This window comes from Mustela nivalis, assembly GCF_964662115.1.
Source record: "Mustela nivalis genome assembly, chromosome: 8".
In the NCBI taxonomy this organism is placed as follows: domain Eukaryota; kingdom Metazoa; phylum Chordata; class Mammalia; order Carnivora; family Mustelidae; genus Mustela; species Mustela nivalis.
Window position 1 is genome coordinate 141,983,360 of NC_139027.1, and position 19,332 is coordinate 142,002,691.

General features: G+C 61.7%; 1 protein-coding gene across 1 annotated transcript in view; it reads left to right on the forward strand.

Moving 5' to 3' along the window:
• CDH4 (cadherin 4) overlaps window positions 1-19,332 on the forward strand; it is a 500,617-nt gene that overhangs the window by 446,437 nt on the left and 34,848 nt on the right. The window contains exons 6-7 of the mRNA XM_082746383.1: window positions 2,357-2,501; window positions 12,420-12,592. Of these exons, the coding sequence (XP_082602509.1) occupies window positions 2,357-2,501; window positions 12,420-12,592 (318 nt within the window). The remainder of the gene's footprint in view (window positions 1-2,356; window positions 2,502-12,419; window positions 12,593-19,332) is intronic.

Consider the following 19,332-nt stretch of genomic DNA (forward strand, 5'->3'; position numbering starts at 1 on the left):
AGCAGATGGGCTAGGGACACGGGTCGCTCTGAGACAACCAGCAGCACATCAGCGTTCAAATGCACGAAACAGAGAGGGGTCACCTTTGCTTTGCAGAATGATCTCTAGGAGGTTCTTTGAGGATTCCATAAGTAAGACCTGCTACGGAGTCCTGCCACGGCTCTCGTCTTGGGCAAATTTCCAACTCCTCCTGCGCCTCCCTTGGCCCATCCGTAGAGCAGAGATCGGGACGGTACAGCCTCGCGGGTGCTCCCAGAAGCTCAGGCAGTTACCCGACGCGGGCGCCGGGGCCTTGCCCTGCCCTGAGCGGGTGTGCGGCCGGTGCTGGCCACGGCAGGAGGCCCCGGCACCCAGCAAAGGTGCTTCCAGGGCCCACGCGGAGTGCTCCGCGGCCCCAGGAGGAAGCTGGTGGCCCGCAGTTAGGACACCAAGCAGCGTGAGCCTCGAAGAGGCGGCAGGTGGCTCCAGTCCCACCCCGCTCCTGTCCCCATGGGGACGCGACACCAAGCCCCTGCGCTGGAGTTGCCCTGCCTTGCTCCCGTGGCAAGAGGGGACAGATGTCTGCTCAGAGCATCGCCGGGGTAGGAACTTCCCTTTGCAGGGAGGCGCAGGTTTGCCAGTCCCAGAAGGCGCCCATGACTCCCCAGGTGCCATCCTGTCTCCGCAGCAAGGCCGGACCTCCCCCCACCAAGCCCACAGCATGTGCCCAGCCTGAGAGGTGGGTGACGGTGGGGAGCTCAGAGACTTCCCGCAGAAGCCACGGATGTCATGAGAAGTTGGGGGGAGGGGGAGGGGTGCGACGGGAGGAGCCCCGGCCCTCCCCACCGGGCCGCCGCTGCCCGCCACGGACTGTGCCGATGCCAGCAGCGTCGCTTGGTGAGAAGACACCGCCTCTAACCGTAGTTCACAAGGACCTTTCTTCAGCGGCTTCTTGACCTTCGGGCTGCCGCTGGGCTGCATTGGACAGGATGAAGGGTGCGCTGGCCGCCCCTGGAAGATGGGGGCAGGGCAGGGGCCAAAACAGCGCGTCACGGCCCTTCCGCTCTGTGCTTGGAGCCGAGGCACCAAGTGTGCGGTCACCTCTGGCACACGGGCTGAGGCCCCCCGGGAACTGGGCTCATCTGTGTCCTTGCCACAACGCAGGCCTCTGGGCTCTCAGAGGAAGCCGGCCTCCAGCTTCTCCTCAAACACCCCACGTAAAGGGTAAACTTGCACTTGGGGCCAGGCTGGTGCGGACACCATTGGCCAGAGCCTCCCGGGGCAGGTGTGGGATGCGGCCTCCTCCTCCCCCTTCCCAGAGGCGGGCAGGGCGGCCGTGACACGAGGATCAGAGGATCGTGCAGGGCCCCAGCCCGGAGACGCTTCTCACTCCAGGCCTCAAGCGCACGTTCCACTTGCACCCTTGGCGTGGCGCCGTCTTGTGGCGCAGACCTGGAGGTCGATGTGGGCAGCTGAAGGAGGCGTCAGGGAGAGGCGGGGGACAGTCACGCCTCCGGCGCGGGCAGCCCTCAGCAGACCGCGCCCCTTCCCAGCCCTTGGTTCTCCCCCACATCCCAGGTCGAGACACAGGACCCTCCCCAGCCCCCGCTGCTGCCCCCACGCCTCAGCCACTCTGTGTCCCCCGTGTGACCTCACGCCTGTCCTCCTCCCTGCCCGTTCGTCAGGCCACAGCTCGAAGTCACCTCCTCTGCGAGGCCTGCCTGGCCTCCTCCCAGCCCCAGCCGGTCACTGCCCGTTCACCCAACCCCCTGCACCATCGCTTCCTTCTTGGGGTCCCTCTCCCTGCTCCACGAGAAGCCCCAGGGCTGGGTCGGGTCTGGGCCACGAGCAGGGGCCAGCGGGTGGCTGGTACACACACATGCTTGAAGACACCGCTTGAGCGAGTGAATGAATGAATGAATGGCGAATGAGTGAATGAACGAAAAATCCAAACAATCGGTGCCTGGGTGGCTCGGCCGGTGAAGCGCCCGACTCCTGGTTTCAATTCAGGTCGTGACCTCAGGGTCCCGGGTTCGAGCCCCGCGTCGGGCTCTGCGCCCTGTGAAGGGTCTGCGCGTCCCTCTCCCTCCCCCCTGCTCCTGCCCTGCTTGCTTTCTCTCGCTCCCAAATGGATAAATAAATCTGTACCAAAAAAAAAAAAATCCACACATCGAGGGTCCTCTCACAGCCCTTCGCATTTCCTCAGAGGGAGCCCCGAGGCTCAGAAGAGTGTCGTGGCGCGTCCCAGGCCCGGCCCCTGCCAAGACAGTCCCCTGAGGGGCCCAGGCCCTCCCGTCAGCACCAGCCCAGAGCTGTGGGCCGGCGGGCGCCTGTCCCGGGCCGTCCCCAGGCTGACCGTGTCTGTGCCGCCTTCCAGCTCAGAGCCCATGCGGTGGACATGAACGGCAACAAGGTGGAGAACCCCATCGACCTGTACATCTACGTCATCGACATGAACGACAACCGCCCCGAGTTCATCAACCAGGTCTACAACGGCTCCGTGGACGAGGGCTCCAAGCCAGGTGAGCCCCCGGCCCCCGAGGAGCGGCGAGCGGCGGGGGGAGCAGCCAGTCGTCAAGGGGGCCCCTGCTCGGGGAGCCGAGACGGCCCCAGGAGCCTCCCCCACCCACGGCGGCGCCCGTTCATTGGGTTACTGCCTCACGCTCGCCGCAGGCCGCGCTCCCCACCCGGGAGCAGGGCCCTGTGTCACGGGCCCCGCGGCGCAGAGGGGACACAGACAGAAGTCAGCAAAAGCAACTACGTAAAGCCTCGTCACGGACCGTGAGGCTCAGAAGGGTCCCCGGGGCACTGAGAGTCATGGAGGCGCCTGTAGATCAGGGAGGGCCCCTCTGTGGAGGTGACCTGTAGGCCAAGAGCTTGGGTATGACAAGGCTTGGAGAGAAAGTTTGGGGGCGTGGTTGGAGGGGGGCGTGGGGAAGGGAAAGGCAGGGGCAGAGGTCCTGGGGCCGGAGACGGGGTCAGAGAGAAGACCCAACATCCAAAGTCACCGGCCCACACTTCCATTTTATTCCAAGCCTCGTAGGAAGCCCACGAGGAGGCCAGACCCCCGCAGCCCCAAGAGGTGAGCCTGCGTACCCGCAGGCCTCAGTTCCCCTCAGAGCTGACCCAGGGCCGGTCCTCCCCCAGACTTCAGTTTGCCATAAGTGACGTTGGCCATGTGCTCGTGTGCCACGGCCCCCACTAAACCTTCTGCCAGAAGTGGGCCCCCTCCCCGTCCCCCTTAGCAAAGACAGGCCTCAGGTCCCAGGAGGTGGGGGCGGCAGCACCCCAGCTGAGGCTAGCCCAGGCCTGGGGCGCAACGGCAGCCCCTGGGAACGTGGCAGAAATCTAGACGCACTCAGCCCCCCGCCCCAGGACTCGGTGTCATAGGTGGGACGTGGGTGTGGACGGGTTTCTGCCCCAGTTCGAGCAGCACAGCCTGGCACGGCTGTCTCCTGCGGGCATGGGCAGCGTCCATGCCGGGGCTGGGCAGGTGGAGCCGAGCTGAGCACCCTCCGGGCCTCCAGGAAGAGCCACTGGGAAGCGGGATGCGGGTGGCACAGGCAGGTCAGAGCAACGGCCACCACCGCGTGACCTTCAGGTCCTCCGCACTTCAGTGGCGACCCCGCCGGGGCGGCCTGCGAGAACCCCGTCCCCGCAGGGCTCCCGGGCCCCTGGGAAGGCCGGTGGCTCTGGGCACACGGACGCTCCAGCACCCGGAGCCTGGAGCCCAGCCGGCTTCCCGCGTCCCCAGGGGCAGTACTGTGCTCGGAGGGGCCGGCCACGGCCACGGTGGCGCGTCCAGGCAAGCGTTTCTCGTCACCGCTCCGCCCGGAGCAGGTTGTCACAGCTCCGTCCCCGGGGCAGCCTTCTCAACAAGGTGAATTGTGTTTTCGATTGATTGTCTCGGAACCACGAGATGCCAGCCAGCCTGGTGTCACTGAAGGGAATGGGAGGTGACATTATTTTGGCCTGCACCTCGGGCAGCTCCTCCCCAAGGTCCCTGAGGAGCAGGGACAGGCGGCCGGCGGGCAAATTAACTCCACGCGGCCGGTCCCTAGGCAGCCGGGGTGGGGGCGTGGGGGTCGGGCAATGGGGGGCTTTCTTGTTAACGCGGATACGGCAGGCCTCTGTCCCCACGACCCAGCACACTCTGTGAAGGTGCCCAGATACAACAAATCAAATCTCCCACGTCTTATTCTAAAACAAATCAATAGAGAAAGTCTTCCCAAATGTGTAACCGGCTTTACTCATTAGGAAAACAAAAGCAGCAAATTGCCGTGTCTCCTCAAAATCCTGATAAGCCTTTAAGCCTGCAGATTGGAGCAGCGCCCCCACCCCACCCCACCTCCACCACCGTCCCAGCTCCACAGAGCCACCGGGATGCACGGAGCACGCCGGCAAGCCTGCAAGGCCGTGTGGCTCCCGGGACAGGTCCTCTTCTCCCGTTCCTGCTGTGCCTTTCATAGACTGTTTGCATGAGGTGCAGACTTTCAAGGGACCCGGCTTCTGTCTCTAATCCTGGGACAGTCCTCAGCGCAGAACGGGGACACAGAACGGGGACGCCGCGGCTTGGTATAGCGCCAGGGACGGAGCGACACCGTGCTGCTCCCTTGAAAGCCTGGCCAAGGCAAGGTGGCCCCAAACAAAGCACGTCGGGGCCTCCCGAGGCGGGGCCTCCGGGGCTCAGAACCAGTCTCCGCCAGGCCTTCCCCTCCGGCAGGGCATCACCGTAATAGAAGGTTTCACACGGTGCCTTTGCGGGGTAAGGAAAACCTCTGACCAGAAATTAGTCATTATTCTCTGGCATGACGGGCTGAGGAAGGGTTTCAGGTGCACATTCTAAGGGAAAACAAACAGAAAGATGTATTCAATATTGACTCACCCAGAAAAAACTTCTAAGATTAGGGTGGTTCATTTGGGGCAGCAGCGCAGTGACTCAGGGCCGGGGTCCCTGGCAGAGCCCACATCCCGCCCACCCTCTTTTCCCAGCCCCGGTGTCTCTCTGTGGTATGAAATCCTCTCTGTCGCTGCTGGAGGAGACCGGCTCTGAGGGCATGAGAGCCGTAGGGTGACCCGTCCTGTTTAGTACAGCCATGGTCATTGAGGTTTGGAGCCAAGAGTGTCCACTACTCTGATCTCAGCTGTTCGATCTCCAGGTTCTCCAAAACCCACCTCAAAACCCCCCTGGGAAAGGCAACACATTGGCTCACGGAACAGCCAAGTCCAGAGACGGGCAGCAGCCTCGGGTGCTGGGGCTGGAGTGGGACGGGCCAGGGCCTTGCTTACCTCGGTCCGACTCTCCCCTCTGCTGCCGGCTCAGTCTCGAGGAAGCTGTGGACAAGATGCCTCAGCAGCTGTAGACGCGACCGTGTGCTGCGGACAGCCCTGGGAGAGGGACCGCTTCTTGCTGGAGACCAGCAGGGGCGCTGGGAGATCCCCAGGATCCGGCCTGGCTGGTCCCCACGACCAGGGCATGGACTGCGAGCCTCCTTCAGGCACAGAGTCCAGTTCTAGACCCCTCCGATCACAGGGTCTGAGCCTGTGGCTGGCGTGGCTCCCCCAGGGAAAACCGGATCACTGCTCCGGCAAAGGGGCCTGGACACCAGGTAGGAGCAAACAGCCGGTGGGCACCGTACGGGGCTGTAAGGAATAGTAGAGACACCTGCTTCCGCCGGCGGGAACCGTCCTGCACAACCACGTCAGGACAGTGACAGGATGCGAAGCATGGACCTCACTCGCCCGTCAGCCAGCTGACCTGCGTGTGCCCACACGGCCGTGTACGTGCGTGCTTCTGTGCCGTCTCACCTCGGATGTACGTTCCCGTGAACGACTCCCTACGGCCTAAGCACTTTTCTTCTCCCGCTTTGAAGATAAGGGAACAAAGGCATAGAAAGGAGGCCAGGTTTAAACCCAGGCAGTCTGGTTGGAAGCCACAGTGCTAAGCGTGGTACAAACTGCTTCCTCTCTCCGGTCTGTGTCAGGAAGGCATTTAGCCACAAGTCACAGAAAACCCACAGTACCAGGAGGGATTTGGGGAAGAGCTTGAAGCTGTCCAGGCCTCCTCCTCTGGTTTCTCACCTCGTGGTCACAAGGTGGCTGCTGCACCTCCAATTACCGCATCCGCTATCAGGCAGAAGGAAGGAGACGGGAAGAGGAGAAGGCCAGAACGTAGCACGGGCCGTGTTCCCACAGAAGAGCACGTTGTATGTGAGAGGGCCTTTCTCTGTATAAACCCCACCCTCAAGGTGTCCATCGTCTGGTTGAGGAACCCAGAAATCTATATGCTACCTATGTGCCAACAAGGGATACAGAGGCACACCCCGGCAAAGGCAGAGAAGCAAACATCCCAGGCCTTTGGGAAAGGAAAGCATTTTCCTACCTCAGGGCCTTTGCACATGCTCTGCCCTCAGCCTGGATGTCCAGGCCCATGGATGCCCCCTCAGCTCACATGTCACCCCTTCAGGTGTCTGCCCTGCTGCTCCTCATCCATCCCCCATTACTCATTGAGTTAGTTCCTTGGTTTGTTGGTCAGCTTGCAGCACTGGGCAGAGATCCTGTGAGCTCTTGTCACCCAGACGAGGGCGGGACTCCATGGACCCCCAACCCTCCCCTGACCCTCTGGAGGCTACCCGGTGCTCAGGACAGGCCTGGAGCTCGGAGCTGCTCGGCCATCAGCCCTCCCAGGCGGGCTTCTTGAACCTCGCAAGGAAAGGGTAATATTCCACTGTGATTGTCTTTTAACTAAAAAAGGCTTTAATTGGAATTCCTGATTTCCCTAACCCTTTGTAACTGTGTGAGGGCCTATATTATAAATTTTGAAACTAATGTCACCTTAAAATATAAAATAGCAGAGAAATCTATATGCTGAAAATGAAGTGAGAGAAACCTTCATCGAGATAATGCAGAGTTTTTGCTCAAATAGATTATTCCATCAGTGGCCCATTTATTTATTTTATTTCGGTGCCGGCGGAGGTCTTCCCGAGACGAATGCCACGGACTAGTGCTCAGATGGCGCCAGATACTTGAAAGTCATCTGAATATTAAGAATTTAAATCTTTAGCCTCAGTGATTTGAGCAGAAAGCCAATTATGGGGCTGAATTAGTTTTCAAATTAAACTGCAGTTTAAGGCTTGTGAAATTAATCCTTTAAGGCGGACGGCAGCGCTCGAACTTGAATTCCGCGGAGAGCCGACCCTCCGCTCTCTCCCCCGATCCTGCTGGTGCAGCCGGCAAGAGACGCGCCGTACCTCGGACGGCGGGCAGCATCCCACTTAGACGCAAACACGATCCCATCTTCTGTTTCATTTGCCAAGAAAAATGGAAAGCTCGCTGCTGGCAAGAGAGGCCGGAGGCAGTGCCCAGAGAAAGTCCTGGAAGGATGCTTCGCTCCAGGCCCGGGGAGTGGGGATGCACCTTCACGTGCCGGCGCCTGCAGACGTGAGCAGCCGGTGCGAGCGTCTCCTCTGTGCCGGCACACCCGGGACCGCAGCCAGATGGCTCGCACCGATGCAGCGTGGGACACACCGTGTAACGGGGGCTGCTGGGGCTCAAGGCTGTGTGTGGGCGCGACCCGGCTGGCCGGAGGTAGGAGGGCCGGGAGCCCACCCTGCAGGCCAGGGCCACACCGTCCAGCCACTCGGGGACAGGCCCGGCTCACGTCCTAGGCACCAGGTCATAGGCAGTTCCTCTGTTCCCCCCAGGACTCCACAAGGGAATCCTACCTTCCAGAAGAGGACTCTCAGGCTGTAGGAAGCTCAGTGATGATGCGGCGGCGGGGTCTGATCCGGACGGAGCCCTCCCAGGCCCGCCCTGTGCCCAGCTTGGCCTCAGAAGTCATCCAAGGCCAGAGAAAGGCACCTGGTTGCAAAGGTCTCTCGACTCGTGCCTTGTTAGCCAGGGGTCAGCCGCCCCCACCTCAGCCCCAGCTTAATCCCGGTATCGGATACAATGGTGTCCCCCCAGATTTGGGTCCCCCGAGAACCTCGGAATGTGGCCATACTGAGAAACAGGACCTTTGCAGACATAATTAGTTAGGACGAGCTCTGAGCCACTAGGACTGTGACACTTTTAAGAAGGAGAGGTTAGGACCAACTGAGGCTGACACCTTGACTTTAGACTTCTGGTCTCCAGAACTGAGAGATGATAAAGTTCTCTTGCTTCGAGCTGTGCCCTTGGCCCGGCACACTTTCCCAGCCCTCTCGCACCTGCCCTGTGCCCAAGGGAAGACCACCCGCCCTGCCCAAGCCTTTAGGAGGGTTACAAGGTCATGGCCATCAGCCACTGCCGGTCAGGGCCCTAGTTCTAGGGCTGGGCATGGGGTTCATCCCCCCAAACCCCAGCACGGAAGGGTGCAGAGGAGGCCACAGAGACTACCGCAGGCTGTGAGGACCGCCGGGCCTCGGGGAAAAGAACACCGTGACCAAAGCCGGAACAGGAGTCTGAACAGGAAACCGTCGTGTGTTGGGGCAGACAGCGGCAAAGGAACCCACAGCTCAGGGGCAGGGTGCAACCCAGGTTAGAACCTGGCCCCAGGTCAGCACACACAAGTGAGGTCTGACCACGTGCAGACAGGAAGGGAGGCCGCCCCTCCCCGAAGGCCCTCCAGGCTCTCAGCAAGAAATTCCTCCTGCATCTTCCCCTCTCCGCTGGCCCCAGCTCTGCCCTGGGACCCTGAAAGCTCTTATTTCGTCTCTGCTGTTCCACAGACCTGGTCCCTTTCCCACGCACGGCAGGGAGCCCCAGTGACACGCGTTGGCCCCTTGACCACGGAATGGTGGCACAGCCGGCCTTTCAGAATCGCTCCTTCTTGGGAGAAACCGAGTCGTGATGTAGGCTCTAAACAGAAAACCACGTCTTCTGTTTCTCAGTTGCCTTTTTTCTTAGTTTCCTTTTTTTTTTTTTTTTTTTTTTTACTTTCTGATAATCAAGTGAGAGCCTCTGAAGGACCCATGGAGGATACAGAGAGAATCCCACAGGGACACCACAGCGCCCGCGAGGGCCCGCCCGCCACACGCCCTCTGGCCTCCCCTCCTTTGCATAAGCGCATTGTTGCTCTAGAGGCTGGGGTCACGCGGAACCGTCTAGAGGCCCCGTTCTCTTCCAGCGAGTCGCACATCTGTCATGAACATTTCAAATACCGTTCACAACATTTTGATGGCTTCACGCTAGTCCGTGACCGCGAGGTTATGATAGCATCATAATTTATTTAAGCAACACCCGCTGTCCTGTGGTTAATATCGTCTACTTACCGATCGTGCCCGTGGCTTGTCCACACCACCGGACGGGGGCCTCCCAGGTCAGGGGGTTTCCACGTGAGGTTCGTACTGGAGATCGCTAGAGGCGCGTACGCCAAGTGCCGCCGAAGCAGAGCCCCCACAGCCTGCGGTCCCCTGACAGTGACGCGGACGAGAGCAAAGCCCACCCCAGGAGCTCTGCTTCTCCAGAGCCGGGTAAGAGCATCGAGTGGGAAAGGGGCTGCTAGGCTATGCACGGAGCGGGCTGCGGGCTTGGCCCAGTGGCAGGTGGGCATCCCAAGTCACGGGCTGGAGGCCCACTTCTCTGGCCGGTCCTGAGTCAAAGCCGGGATAAAAACTGGGGAAGCTCTCAGCTACTGATCAAGTCCCCACAGTTCTGGGCCAATGGTTGTAGGATGACTGTTTGGCTTCCTGGATTGTTACTAGAGATGGAGGGTCTGACTTCCTCCAGGCCTGACCTGCAGGGAGCTGCTACCTCCCCCACTGGTTCCCGCAGGCGGTGGGCGGCCCCCGGGCTGGTTCCCGCGGGCGGTGGGATAGAGCTCTGTCTGCGCCCGGGTTGGCTGCCGGGAGGTGTGTGTTCCGTCTCTCAGTCACGTCTTGGCAGAACCACAGCACAATATCCCAGCCAGGATGTTGGGGTTGACGAAATCAAGATACAGAATGTTCCATCCCGGGGAGGGGGGGCCCACATGCCGGGATTTAACAGTCACACCCACCCGCGCACCAGGGACTTTGTTCATCTGCTTTGCACGCAGACGTGCGATGCTGAACATGGTGCTTGGCCCGCGGTAGATATTTAATAAATATCTGTGGAGGATTTGGGGCTTTGCTCTCAGGATCCGAGCCAGCACGGTGGCTGGGGGCACAGACCAATCCTCTGTCGCACGTCGGTGATTCTCCCACAGGATGAATTCCTAGAGGCGGATTTGTCAGGTGGACACGCGTTCAAGGCATTTGGGTCTAGACGGCGAACCACCCCGAAGCAGAGGCCGTGAGCTGCTTGGACACTGTGGGGGGTGGGGGTGCCCCTTCCCGTATTTCCCTGCCGGTCTCCAGCGTTGTTATTTTTAGAGTGTTTGCCTTTCTGGAACGTGAAAATGCCTGACTTTCCTTTCTTGGATCAGTAATAAAGTTGTTGTTGTTTCAAAGAGAAGGAGCCAGACGTGTGTCCGCGGTAAAGTTTTGAGAATCGGGCTCCGCGGCGGGATCCTGAGCCGAGCGGCCACGGCTGGTGCGTCGGGCGGGGGGGTCCCCGCCGGCTTTTCCGCCGTTGTACCTGCTGATAGTTTCCCGTGACAACACGCCAGTCTCCACGGGTGTGTTTCATTTCTGCAATCAGAAAAGAATTTCTGGAAGTCTCTCGTTTGGTTTTTTGAAAAGCAGACTCCTGAAGGCAGCAAACAAGCTGGATGCCTGCACGTAAGGCGATGTTGGGACGAGCCCAAAACTGAACGACCAGTCTTGCTGCTGGACATTCAGACCCGAGTCCTGCACACCCAGGACCCAAGGGTATCTGGAGGGACGCAGGCTGACGGGGCGGGCTCTGGAGACCAAGAGCCTCGGCCACATCCAGCCTGCACACACTCTGCCTCCAGAACTTGCTCTTCGAAGGCCCCAAATTTGATGCTGAGCCTGAGATTCTAAAGCTTTGGGAATACTCCCCCACCCTGAAACTGATTCCCCGGGTTGCCAGTCAGGGACTGTGGGAGCAGGGACCTCATCAAGGAGCTCATGAGGAAGTTGAGGTCCAGCTGAAATGGGGTTTCTGGATGCGTACAGCCCCTCCCCCGAGCTGTACAGTTGAAACCCGAAGCCCAGTTCAGCCCAAGCTTCAGACAGCAGCTCCCAAGAAAGGATTGCATCAGGGCAGGTGTCCACACTCCCCATGCCCCTGCAGGGCCCCGGAAAGCACGTTGCTCTGGAGCTGGGAACTGAGCTAAAAGCACTTGCTCAGCACAAGGACCTCCAGGCCCAAGACTCCAGTGGATCAAGGCAGAGTCAGAACACTGGGTTGCAAGTGACAAAAACTCAAACTAAAACGGCATAAGGTGCAAAGGGAGGTCATGGGCTCGATTATACAAAAAGTCTATAGGGTACCTTCCCCCTAATTTTGCCATTGGCCTAAAATTGTTCTTTAAAAAAAAAAAAAAAAAAAGAGTCTGCTTATTTAAAAATCTTTAGGTAATAGCTTCAGGTGCAGCTTGATCCAGGGGCTTCCTAGGGAGAAGCTGTCACCAGAGTCCCTCTTGAGGGTCTGAGATGGCCCTGTCCTTCAGCCCTTTCATTTGTGGCCAGAAAGTGACCATTGTCCCCAGCCTTACTCACTGACCCTGGCAGACCCAATGGCAGGCACAGCATGTTGGAGTCCCAGAAATCCCAGCAAACGTGGTTATCGCTGACTGTGATGGATAAGGTGCCTGTAGCTAAACTGATCACTGTGGCTAGGGGGAGGATGTGCTGACCCAACCAGGGCCTCGCAAGGCAGGGAAGGGACACCACGGGACCTGCAGGTGCCGCCCGCAGAGGGTGGGGCCGTCCTAGTGCTAGTGCCACCCCAGAGCCCAGCCCTGCGCATGGTCGGGGAAACAGACACTGAGCTGTGGGGCGGCTCTGGGGCGCAGACAGCCACGTGTCCCACAGGCACCCCTGCACGTAGGCTACCCACCCCTGCATTGCGCACAGCCTCCCCTGCAGGGACCCCTGTCAGCTCCTTTCCTGCGCGTCCCTCAAGCACGTACTCCCGCCTTCCGGAGAGCCGCCCCATGCCCGACCCTGCTCCTTCTCCAGGAGCCTCCGCGTCCCTGCCGCACCACACCCCACGTGCGCTCCGCGGAGCCCCGGCAAACCCTGACAGCCGGGTCTTGAGCCGTGTGGCTCGGGGAGAAGGCGCCGCGTTCGCAGTTGGAAAAGCTGATCCCGCGGCCGGCGGCGCTCTTCCCTCCTCTCTGGGCCAGTCCCGATGCTCTGGACCTTGGGCTCTGGAAGGTTCCCCTTGGGGAAGTAGGGGCGGCGGGTTTGCTTTCTAGCCCCTCCTCCAACAATGTGGGCTGTGGGAAGGGTGCGCGGTGACCCCATCCCCCGAGAGACCCGGATGGGCTGGCAAGGTCTGCCCGGGGGTGTGCGCGGAGGCGACGGCGGACACAGCAGATGCTCCCATCTGAGATGCATTCTCTGTCCCAGGCACCTATGTGATGACCGTCACGGCCAATGACGCAGACGACAGCACCACGGCCAACGGGATGGTGCGGTACCGCATCGTGACCCAAACCCCGCAGAGCCCATCCCAGAACATGTTCACCATCAACAGCGAGACAGGGGACATTGTGACCGTGGCAGCTGGCCTGGACCGAGAGGTGAGGGGGGGCCTTGGGGGGGCCGGGGGAGGGTGGCCTGGCCCCTGCAGCCCATGTGGGAGACGCTGACCCCAGCCCAGGCTGGGTCCCCCGGAGGCCTGTCTCCTGCAGCTCCTGGCCCGGAGAAAAGAGCTCAACAAAGCCGTTCCTAAGCGTTCAGCGCAGCCCTTTGAGCGAATCCAGGAGCAGGTCCTGCACACGGTTTCCCAGCAGGCGCGGCTGGCGTGAGTGGGGCCGAGGTCCGACCCTTGTGCTGTTCAGGAGGTGACCACAGCGGGGTCCTGGGTTTGGGGGCCGTTAGCGACTGTCTGGGAGCGTGAGGACGCACCCCTGCCTGGAACACCCGTACTGCGTCCGACGCTGGTGTTCCCGCCCTGATGACACGGGGCACACAGACGGGCGCCACTTTCCACTCGGGCCGGGAACTGTCAGAGCCAAAGTGACTTATCTGGTGCCACGGACAAGGGCTTCCCAGCTTCACCGGCACCTGTGTTGTACCCCCTTCCCTCACCCCATCCGTGTGGACCCCAGTGTCCACCCCACCCAGGGCCAGACCCTCAGGAGAAGGCAGGGTGAGGAGGCTTTGCTGCGGCGGCGGCCGGAGAGGCGTTTACTCACCGAGTGCAGGGCCGTGCCCAGGCACCGGGCCACATGTTCCCATCTGGGTCAATGACACTGTCCTAGTCACCTGCCTCCGGGACCCCCAGAAGGGTCAGCAGCAGCTCCGGTGAAGGCCCCCGGAGGGCGGCTCTGAGCGCTCTCACTGCCCAGAGGAGTGTCATCTCTCCTGCCTCTGTGCCTCCCGTGGCGGCCTCCTGCCTGCGTGGTGACCAGAGGCCGGTCTGCTCTAAAGACTGCATGAGTCAGTTTACCCTTGAAAGTACTTGACTCCTCCCAGCACTGGGAGGAGACCCTGGCTGAGCTCGGAGCAAACAAGTTGTGCTTCTCACTCCCCTGCTCGGGGTTCGTTTGCAGAGCCTTTGGCCACACTCATCTTGATGCCCTTCTGCTTCCCCTCCCCAGAAGCATTGCAGGACTTAGCACCTGGGTCTGGGCGACCTCACCTTGATCCGGGGGCCCAGAGCCGGGACCTTGCTGAGTGTGGGTTTCCAGAGCCCAGCTGCGGCAAGCTGTCACTCCCCAGACTGATTCCCCACACCTGGTGATCCTGGCAGGTTTGGAGATGGGGGCACCAAACACTTCGAGTGTAGACCTCACCCCTGACAAAGCTGCCCCCATCTGCACCTTCCAGATAAATGCCAGGGGGTAGCATGGGAAGTGCCACCCCCGCCACCAGCCCACCCTGTGAAGGCAGCAGGTGCTCTTCTTGGCATTCCTCAGTTGTAGGGGGCAGTTGGCGGCGGGTCCGGGGGCAGAAGCGTCACACGAGAGAGAATTTATGCAACCTCGTGGCTCAGCACACTGCAGGGTGACCCTCGCCAGCAGCCTGGTCATGAACACATTAGGGGGACACCAGAACCCCAGCCTCAGTGCCCTCTGAGAAATGGGCACAGAGATGCCAGCCTGGAAGGCTCAGCAGAGGGGAGGCATGGGCCCTGGTGGTGGGTGAGGACTGGTGGGGAGGCTCGCTGGGCGGCTCCCGATCAACGGGGTCAGACATATTCTTGGCCCAGTGTTGGTGGAGATGTGCAAGAGGGAGGGGACAGGAACTCGGGCTCCGTGGGTGACTGGGGGACCTCCCAGGGGCCAGGGTAAGCGCCTGCCCCGGCCAGACCAGGCCCTGCAGTCGGGGACGGGACAAGGGACTGCTCCCCCAGCTCCCAGAAGGCTGCTGCCATCAGCTGGGGCGGTGGGCCGCAGCCTGTGACGGATGCTGCGCGGAAGGCCGTCAGAGAGGTCCGAACAGGAATAAACACGCCGCGTCCTCCTTCCTTGTTTAGCAAATCCCGACAAAGGTGCTGAGTGAGGCGCAGGCGACAGAGAGCTGGGGAGACGGGCCGCTCCCCACCGAGGCCGCGGGGGCTGAGGGTGGGAGCAGAACCAAAATGAAGGTGCCGCAGGTGGCGCAGGGGCTTGCCTGCACAAAGTCATGTGCTGATGAGATGCTCTCACAATGGAGAAATCAGGGGAGTCTTCTCAGAGGAGGTGACCTTGCTCTGAACCTTGGGGGCTGGTAGAACTGGTCCTATTTGTTGCCCTTTGGGAGGAATGACCGGCACCCACTTCTCCCGAGGGACAGGCAGCACACATGCAACTTGTCACAAGCAGTCACAGACGCTGCTCAGCAGGGTCCTTCCTTCGGTCAAAAACCTCGGGCCGCCTGGCTGGCTCAGGCCGTTGGGCATCTGACTTTGTCTCAGGTCGTGACTCACGGGTCCTGGCTTCGAGCCCCACGGCTGGCCCCACACTCAGCAGGGAGTCCGCTTGCGCCTCTCCCTCTTCCCACTCCAACCTCTGCCTCCGGGCCACACGTCTTCTCTGGGTGTCTCCCTGCGTTCCCTCTTCTTATGGGGACACCAGTCATGGGACTTAGGGTTCATCCTAGTCCAACGTGACTTCACCTTAACTCACAAAGACCCTATTTCCAAATCGGGTCACATTCTGAGGTCCAGGAGGACATGAATTTGGGGGAGACACTAGAGGCCTGACCCGCCTGTCTTGGGGTTCCTAATTGTAATGGGAGTCTTCGAACTCAGGGATGATGAGGAGGCGGCCTTGCGAGAGCGGGGTCTGGGTAGCCCCCTGCCACGCACAGTCATTTAAATTTCAGGCTTTACCATTACATAGAATCGGTCCTCACCTCTGCCAGCCACGTGTTAGGTGCCCCACAGCCTGGGCAGCATCCCGGGACCCACCCTTGGTGGCCCTATGTCCGTGGGCCCTCTGCTCCGTGTTCCCATGGGGCTGCCGGCCTCACGGAGCCCCCAGAGACACAGATGCTCATGAGCTCGCCTGAGCTGTGACGAGAGGCTGAAGAAGGGGCAGTCCTCCCCTTGGGGTTCCCGGGGTACACTGCGGTCCTCAGCCTTCGGCGGGTGGCAGACGTGCGGGGGGCGGGGGAGGGGGAGTCGGGCTCTCTCGCCAGCCCGGACCTCAGAGCTCCAGGCCCCACCATCTCCACCAGGCTTCAGTGCTGGTGACCCCGCGTGCCCCCGGCCCCCGACTCCGGCCCCAGCGAAGCCTCGCCCTCCACAGAGGGCTTCTGTTCCGTATTTCACGAGCTTGGACTTCAGGCGCCGGAGACAGAGGGGCGGGCGGGGTCCGTCCGGCTCAGCTCTCACCTGCTCTGTCCGACGCCATACACCTCCCCCCACCGCAGGACCGGCTCGGAGGTAAGAGGCGTTTTTGGAGCCTCTGTCCGCACGACCCGTCTGGCTTCAGAAGGAGGCAAGGCCTCCCAACCCTCAGAAAGCTCGGAGACGCTGCTGGCTCTTAGCCGCAGAGGCCGGGCTCTGGAGGGCGGGCTTCCGTTCCCTTCGGACCCGCTCGGCTGCGCAGGGAGGGGCGGTGGGGGCCTGCCTGGTTTTCGTTTGTCCGTGAAGGAGCAGGCGGCTTCAGGCCTCGGACTGACCTCCTGCCGCCCGAGTCTCGGCCCCTCCTCACCCAGCATGAGGCCTTCCGTGGCCTCCTTTCTCATTTGCAACAAAATTCAGAGTCTTCCCCTTGGCCCCAGAGCCCGGCTCCGTCTCGCAGTTTGCTCAGCCCAGCTCTGTCCACGCGGGTCCCGCACTGCCACACATGGCCTGTATCGGGCCCCGGCAGCCTTGTCCTTCAGCTCGAAGCCAAGTCCTCCGTCCTCCCTTGACCTCCTTCAGCCCCGAGAATGGACTGTGGAGATCTGAAGCCACGCACTTTCTCAGGGGACTGATGGGTGCAGAATCCCCCAGAGGAGCTACGTGGTTCCCTCCCGCCTCAAGCGGAGAGAGCCCACGTACCTCAGTCAAGACAGCCCCCCAGCCCAGGCCCCTCCCATCCTGTCGGAGCCCCCGCGCCACTGTGTACCCCATATGCCCCACCCTTGCTCCCCACGCCTGGCCGCAAGTCCTGTGACCCTGACGTAGGACGGGCCCGCAAGCACTCCGCGGTCCAGCCTCTGCCCTGTGTTCTCGGGAACTTCTGGAATGCACCAAGCTGCCCACTGCTCAGGCCTGGATAGCGTGCAGGCCCTGCTGCGGGTCTGCCGCCTCCTCTGCCTCTCAGCCCCGTCCCACCCAGGGGCCTGGGGCTCTCCTTCGGGCCAGCTGCCTCAGGGTCTGCTCAGCGGCCAAGGGCCCCTCGCCAGCTGCCCCTCCCCGCCTCCCTCCCAGAGCAGATGGTCTCTGAATCTTGAACGAGTCAAGTGAAATAATTAGACACAAGCTGTCTGCGCTAATTAGCACGTCCGCAGACCACAGGTTGTGATTGTCCGGAGACAGCTGGTGGACACTCCCTGCCGCTGCCGGCACAGCCTTGTGTGCGCACCAGGCCTGCATGGACCCCAGCTGGGGAAGCAAAGGTCCCTAGACAGAAGGAGCGGCGGGGGGTCTGCAGGAGGGAGCCAGCGCCGGAGACACGCCAGGCACCCTAGCACCTTGAGCCTATGCCGCCTGCAGCTCCCACCCAGCTTCCTGCTCCTCCAGTGCTGAGGACCGGCCCACCCCTCCACTGCCTCGCTGGGCCTCTCTCCTGTCCCCACGTGCTTGAGGCCCCAGCTCTTCCTGTCTTACCAAACATCACCCTCAGGGAGGCCTCTGTGGTCACTCTGCTCACGGCTCGTGCCCTCCTCCTCCCTGAACCAGGCAGGTTCTTTTCCCCCCGCTCAGAGGAGACTGTACGTGAGCTCACTGGCTCCTTTACTGCGAGTTCCCCTCCCAACACAAGCTCTGGGGGGCAGGCCCAATCTGTTCAGGCACCACTGACTGCCCAGTGCTCAGCTGGGTGCCTGAGGCACTGGAGCGGCTCAAGAAATGTGTAGAGATATCAGAGGGGTGGGCATGACAAGGGCAGGACCGGCAGATGGGCAGACCCAGGGGCAGGGAAACAGCTGGGACCCCTGTCACCTTGAGCTCGAAGAGATCCATATTTGCTTTGACTTTTGCTTCACAGCCACCGAGCCCTCCAACCTAGGTGTCCTCACTCTTCGGGGACTTTTATACTAGATTGCCACAGTCCATGAAAGATCATACCCAAAATTTTATACTAAAGTGTGAATGGCTGATAGAGGCAGGACAAGATGGCTTGCTATCCCACCGGCGGGTGGACCCTCAGGCCACTGGGCCCAGGCCCCGGGGCTCCAGCCCTGCAGAAAGCTCATGTTTCCCCACGAGACACCTGCACAAGTCTGCACATTTCCCCTCGTCTCCCTGTGAGAACACTGATCCCCGCGACCCAGGGAACAGTAGCATCCTGGGGGAGAAACACTGCAGATGACCTTGGAGACAGCATCTGGGTGGCAGAGCGAGCTGTCTTGACAAAGCCAAAATCCACAAACAGAATTGCCACCGTGTCTAATTAGGCAGAGCTGTGTAGACAGAGCATTCTCACATGACTAACATGTCAGGAGAGGCCTCCTTAAGGTTGGGGGCGGGGGAGGGGGGGCTCTGGTGTCTCCTGTGTGCCCAGTCAGAGATGCCCTGCCGCTGACCCGCTCCCCTGCACGCTCCCTGCACGTCCCCCATTACAGTGGGTTAGAGCGACCAACCCCGCGAGGACAGCTTTCCGCTCCTGCCCCCGTGGCTGTGCCACGGGTGTCTCAGATCCGCCACTGCCTACCCTGGCAGAGATCCCTGGGTCACTGGGCACCCCACCACAGGCTCCCTGTCCCCACACGCTGACCCTCGCCAGTCCGCTTCCTCGACTTGAAATGTGTCCTGACACAAGTGGGACGAGTGTCTCGTGGCCTCGCGGGGTTTTAGGAGCAAGAGCAGGACCGTCCTGTCATCCTGGAGACCCTCCAGCGGAGGAGGTTTCGCCCACGGCGCCCCAGGAAGCACCAGCCCCACACCCCTCCCCGCCACTGGCATGGACCGGGTGCGGCCGTCCCCCTGCTCGGCTTCAGGGAGCGTCCAGCAGCGGCGGGCCCCGCGCGTTCCCCTCCCGAGTGGCCGGACACACGGACACACGGAAACCCTGACCCCCGGGGGAGGCCGGCGGCGGCGGGCGGTCCGCGCTGGCTTTCAGGGCTGCTCCGGAGCCCCGTGCGAGCTCCCAGCGCCGGCCTAGTCGGCAGGGTCGGGGATGGTGGACACCCCGGAAAGGGCAGCAGAGCAGACAGGAAGGGACGAGCCCCGCCCGGCCTCTGTGCTCCTGGGTCGCACGCGGGGGCGGCCGGTGGGGAGGGGGGCGCGGGCGGCGGGGCCCCAACACGCACACGGGCCGGGCGCCCCACTGGATCCCCAGACGCCAGGCGGGACGGCAGAGCCCCCCGCGAGCCCGAGCCACGCGGTGGCCTCTTCCCACGAGAACAGCTGGAGCGTCCTCTTGTCGCAGCCGCGCGGGGTGGGGGACAGGGACCGCACCTCGAGGAAAACAGCAGCCCCGCCCCCAGAGCTCCGCCCCCTGGAGCACCGCCCCCAGAGCACCGCCCACTCCCCGCCCCTCGAGCTCCGCCCCCTGGAACTCCGGGGGTTGCACAGCTTGGTCCTGCGTGCACAGGCCGGGGCTGCGTTCCCCGCGTTACACACGAGCCGTGCTGACGGACACCGCACCCTCAACGTGGGAAACACCCTTCTCCCGCGGCGCTGCCCCGGCCTCCCGGTTATCTGTGCTTGGCATCGGCCAGACCCTCTCCTGGCCTCTGT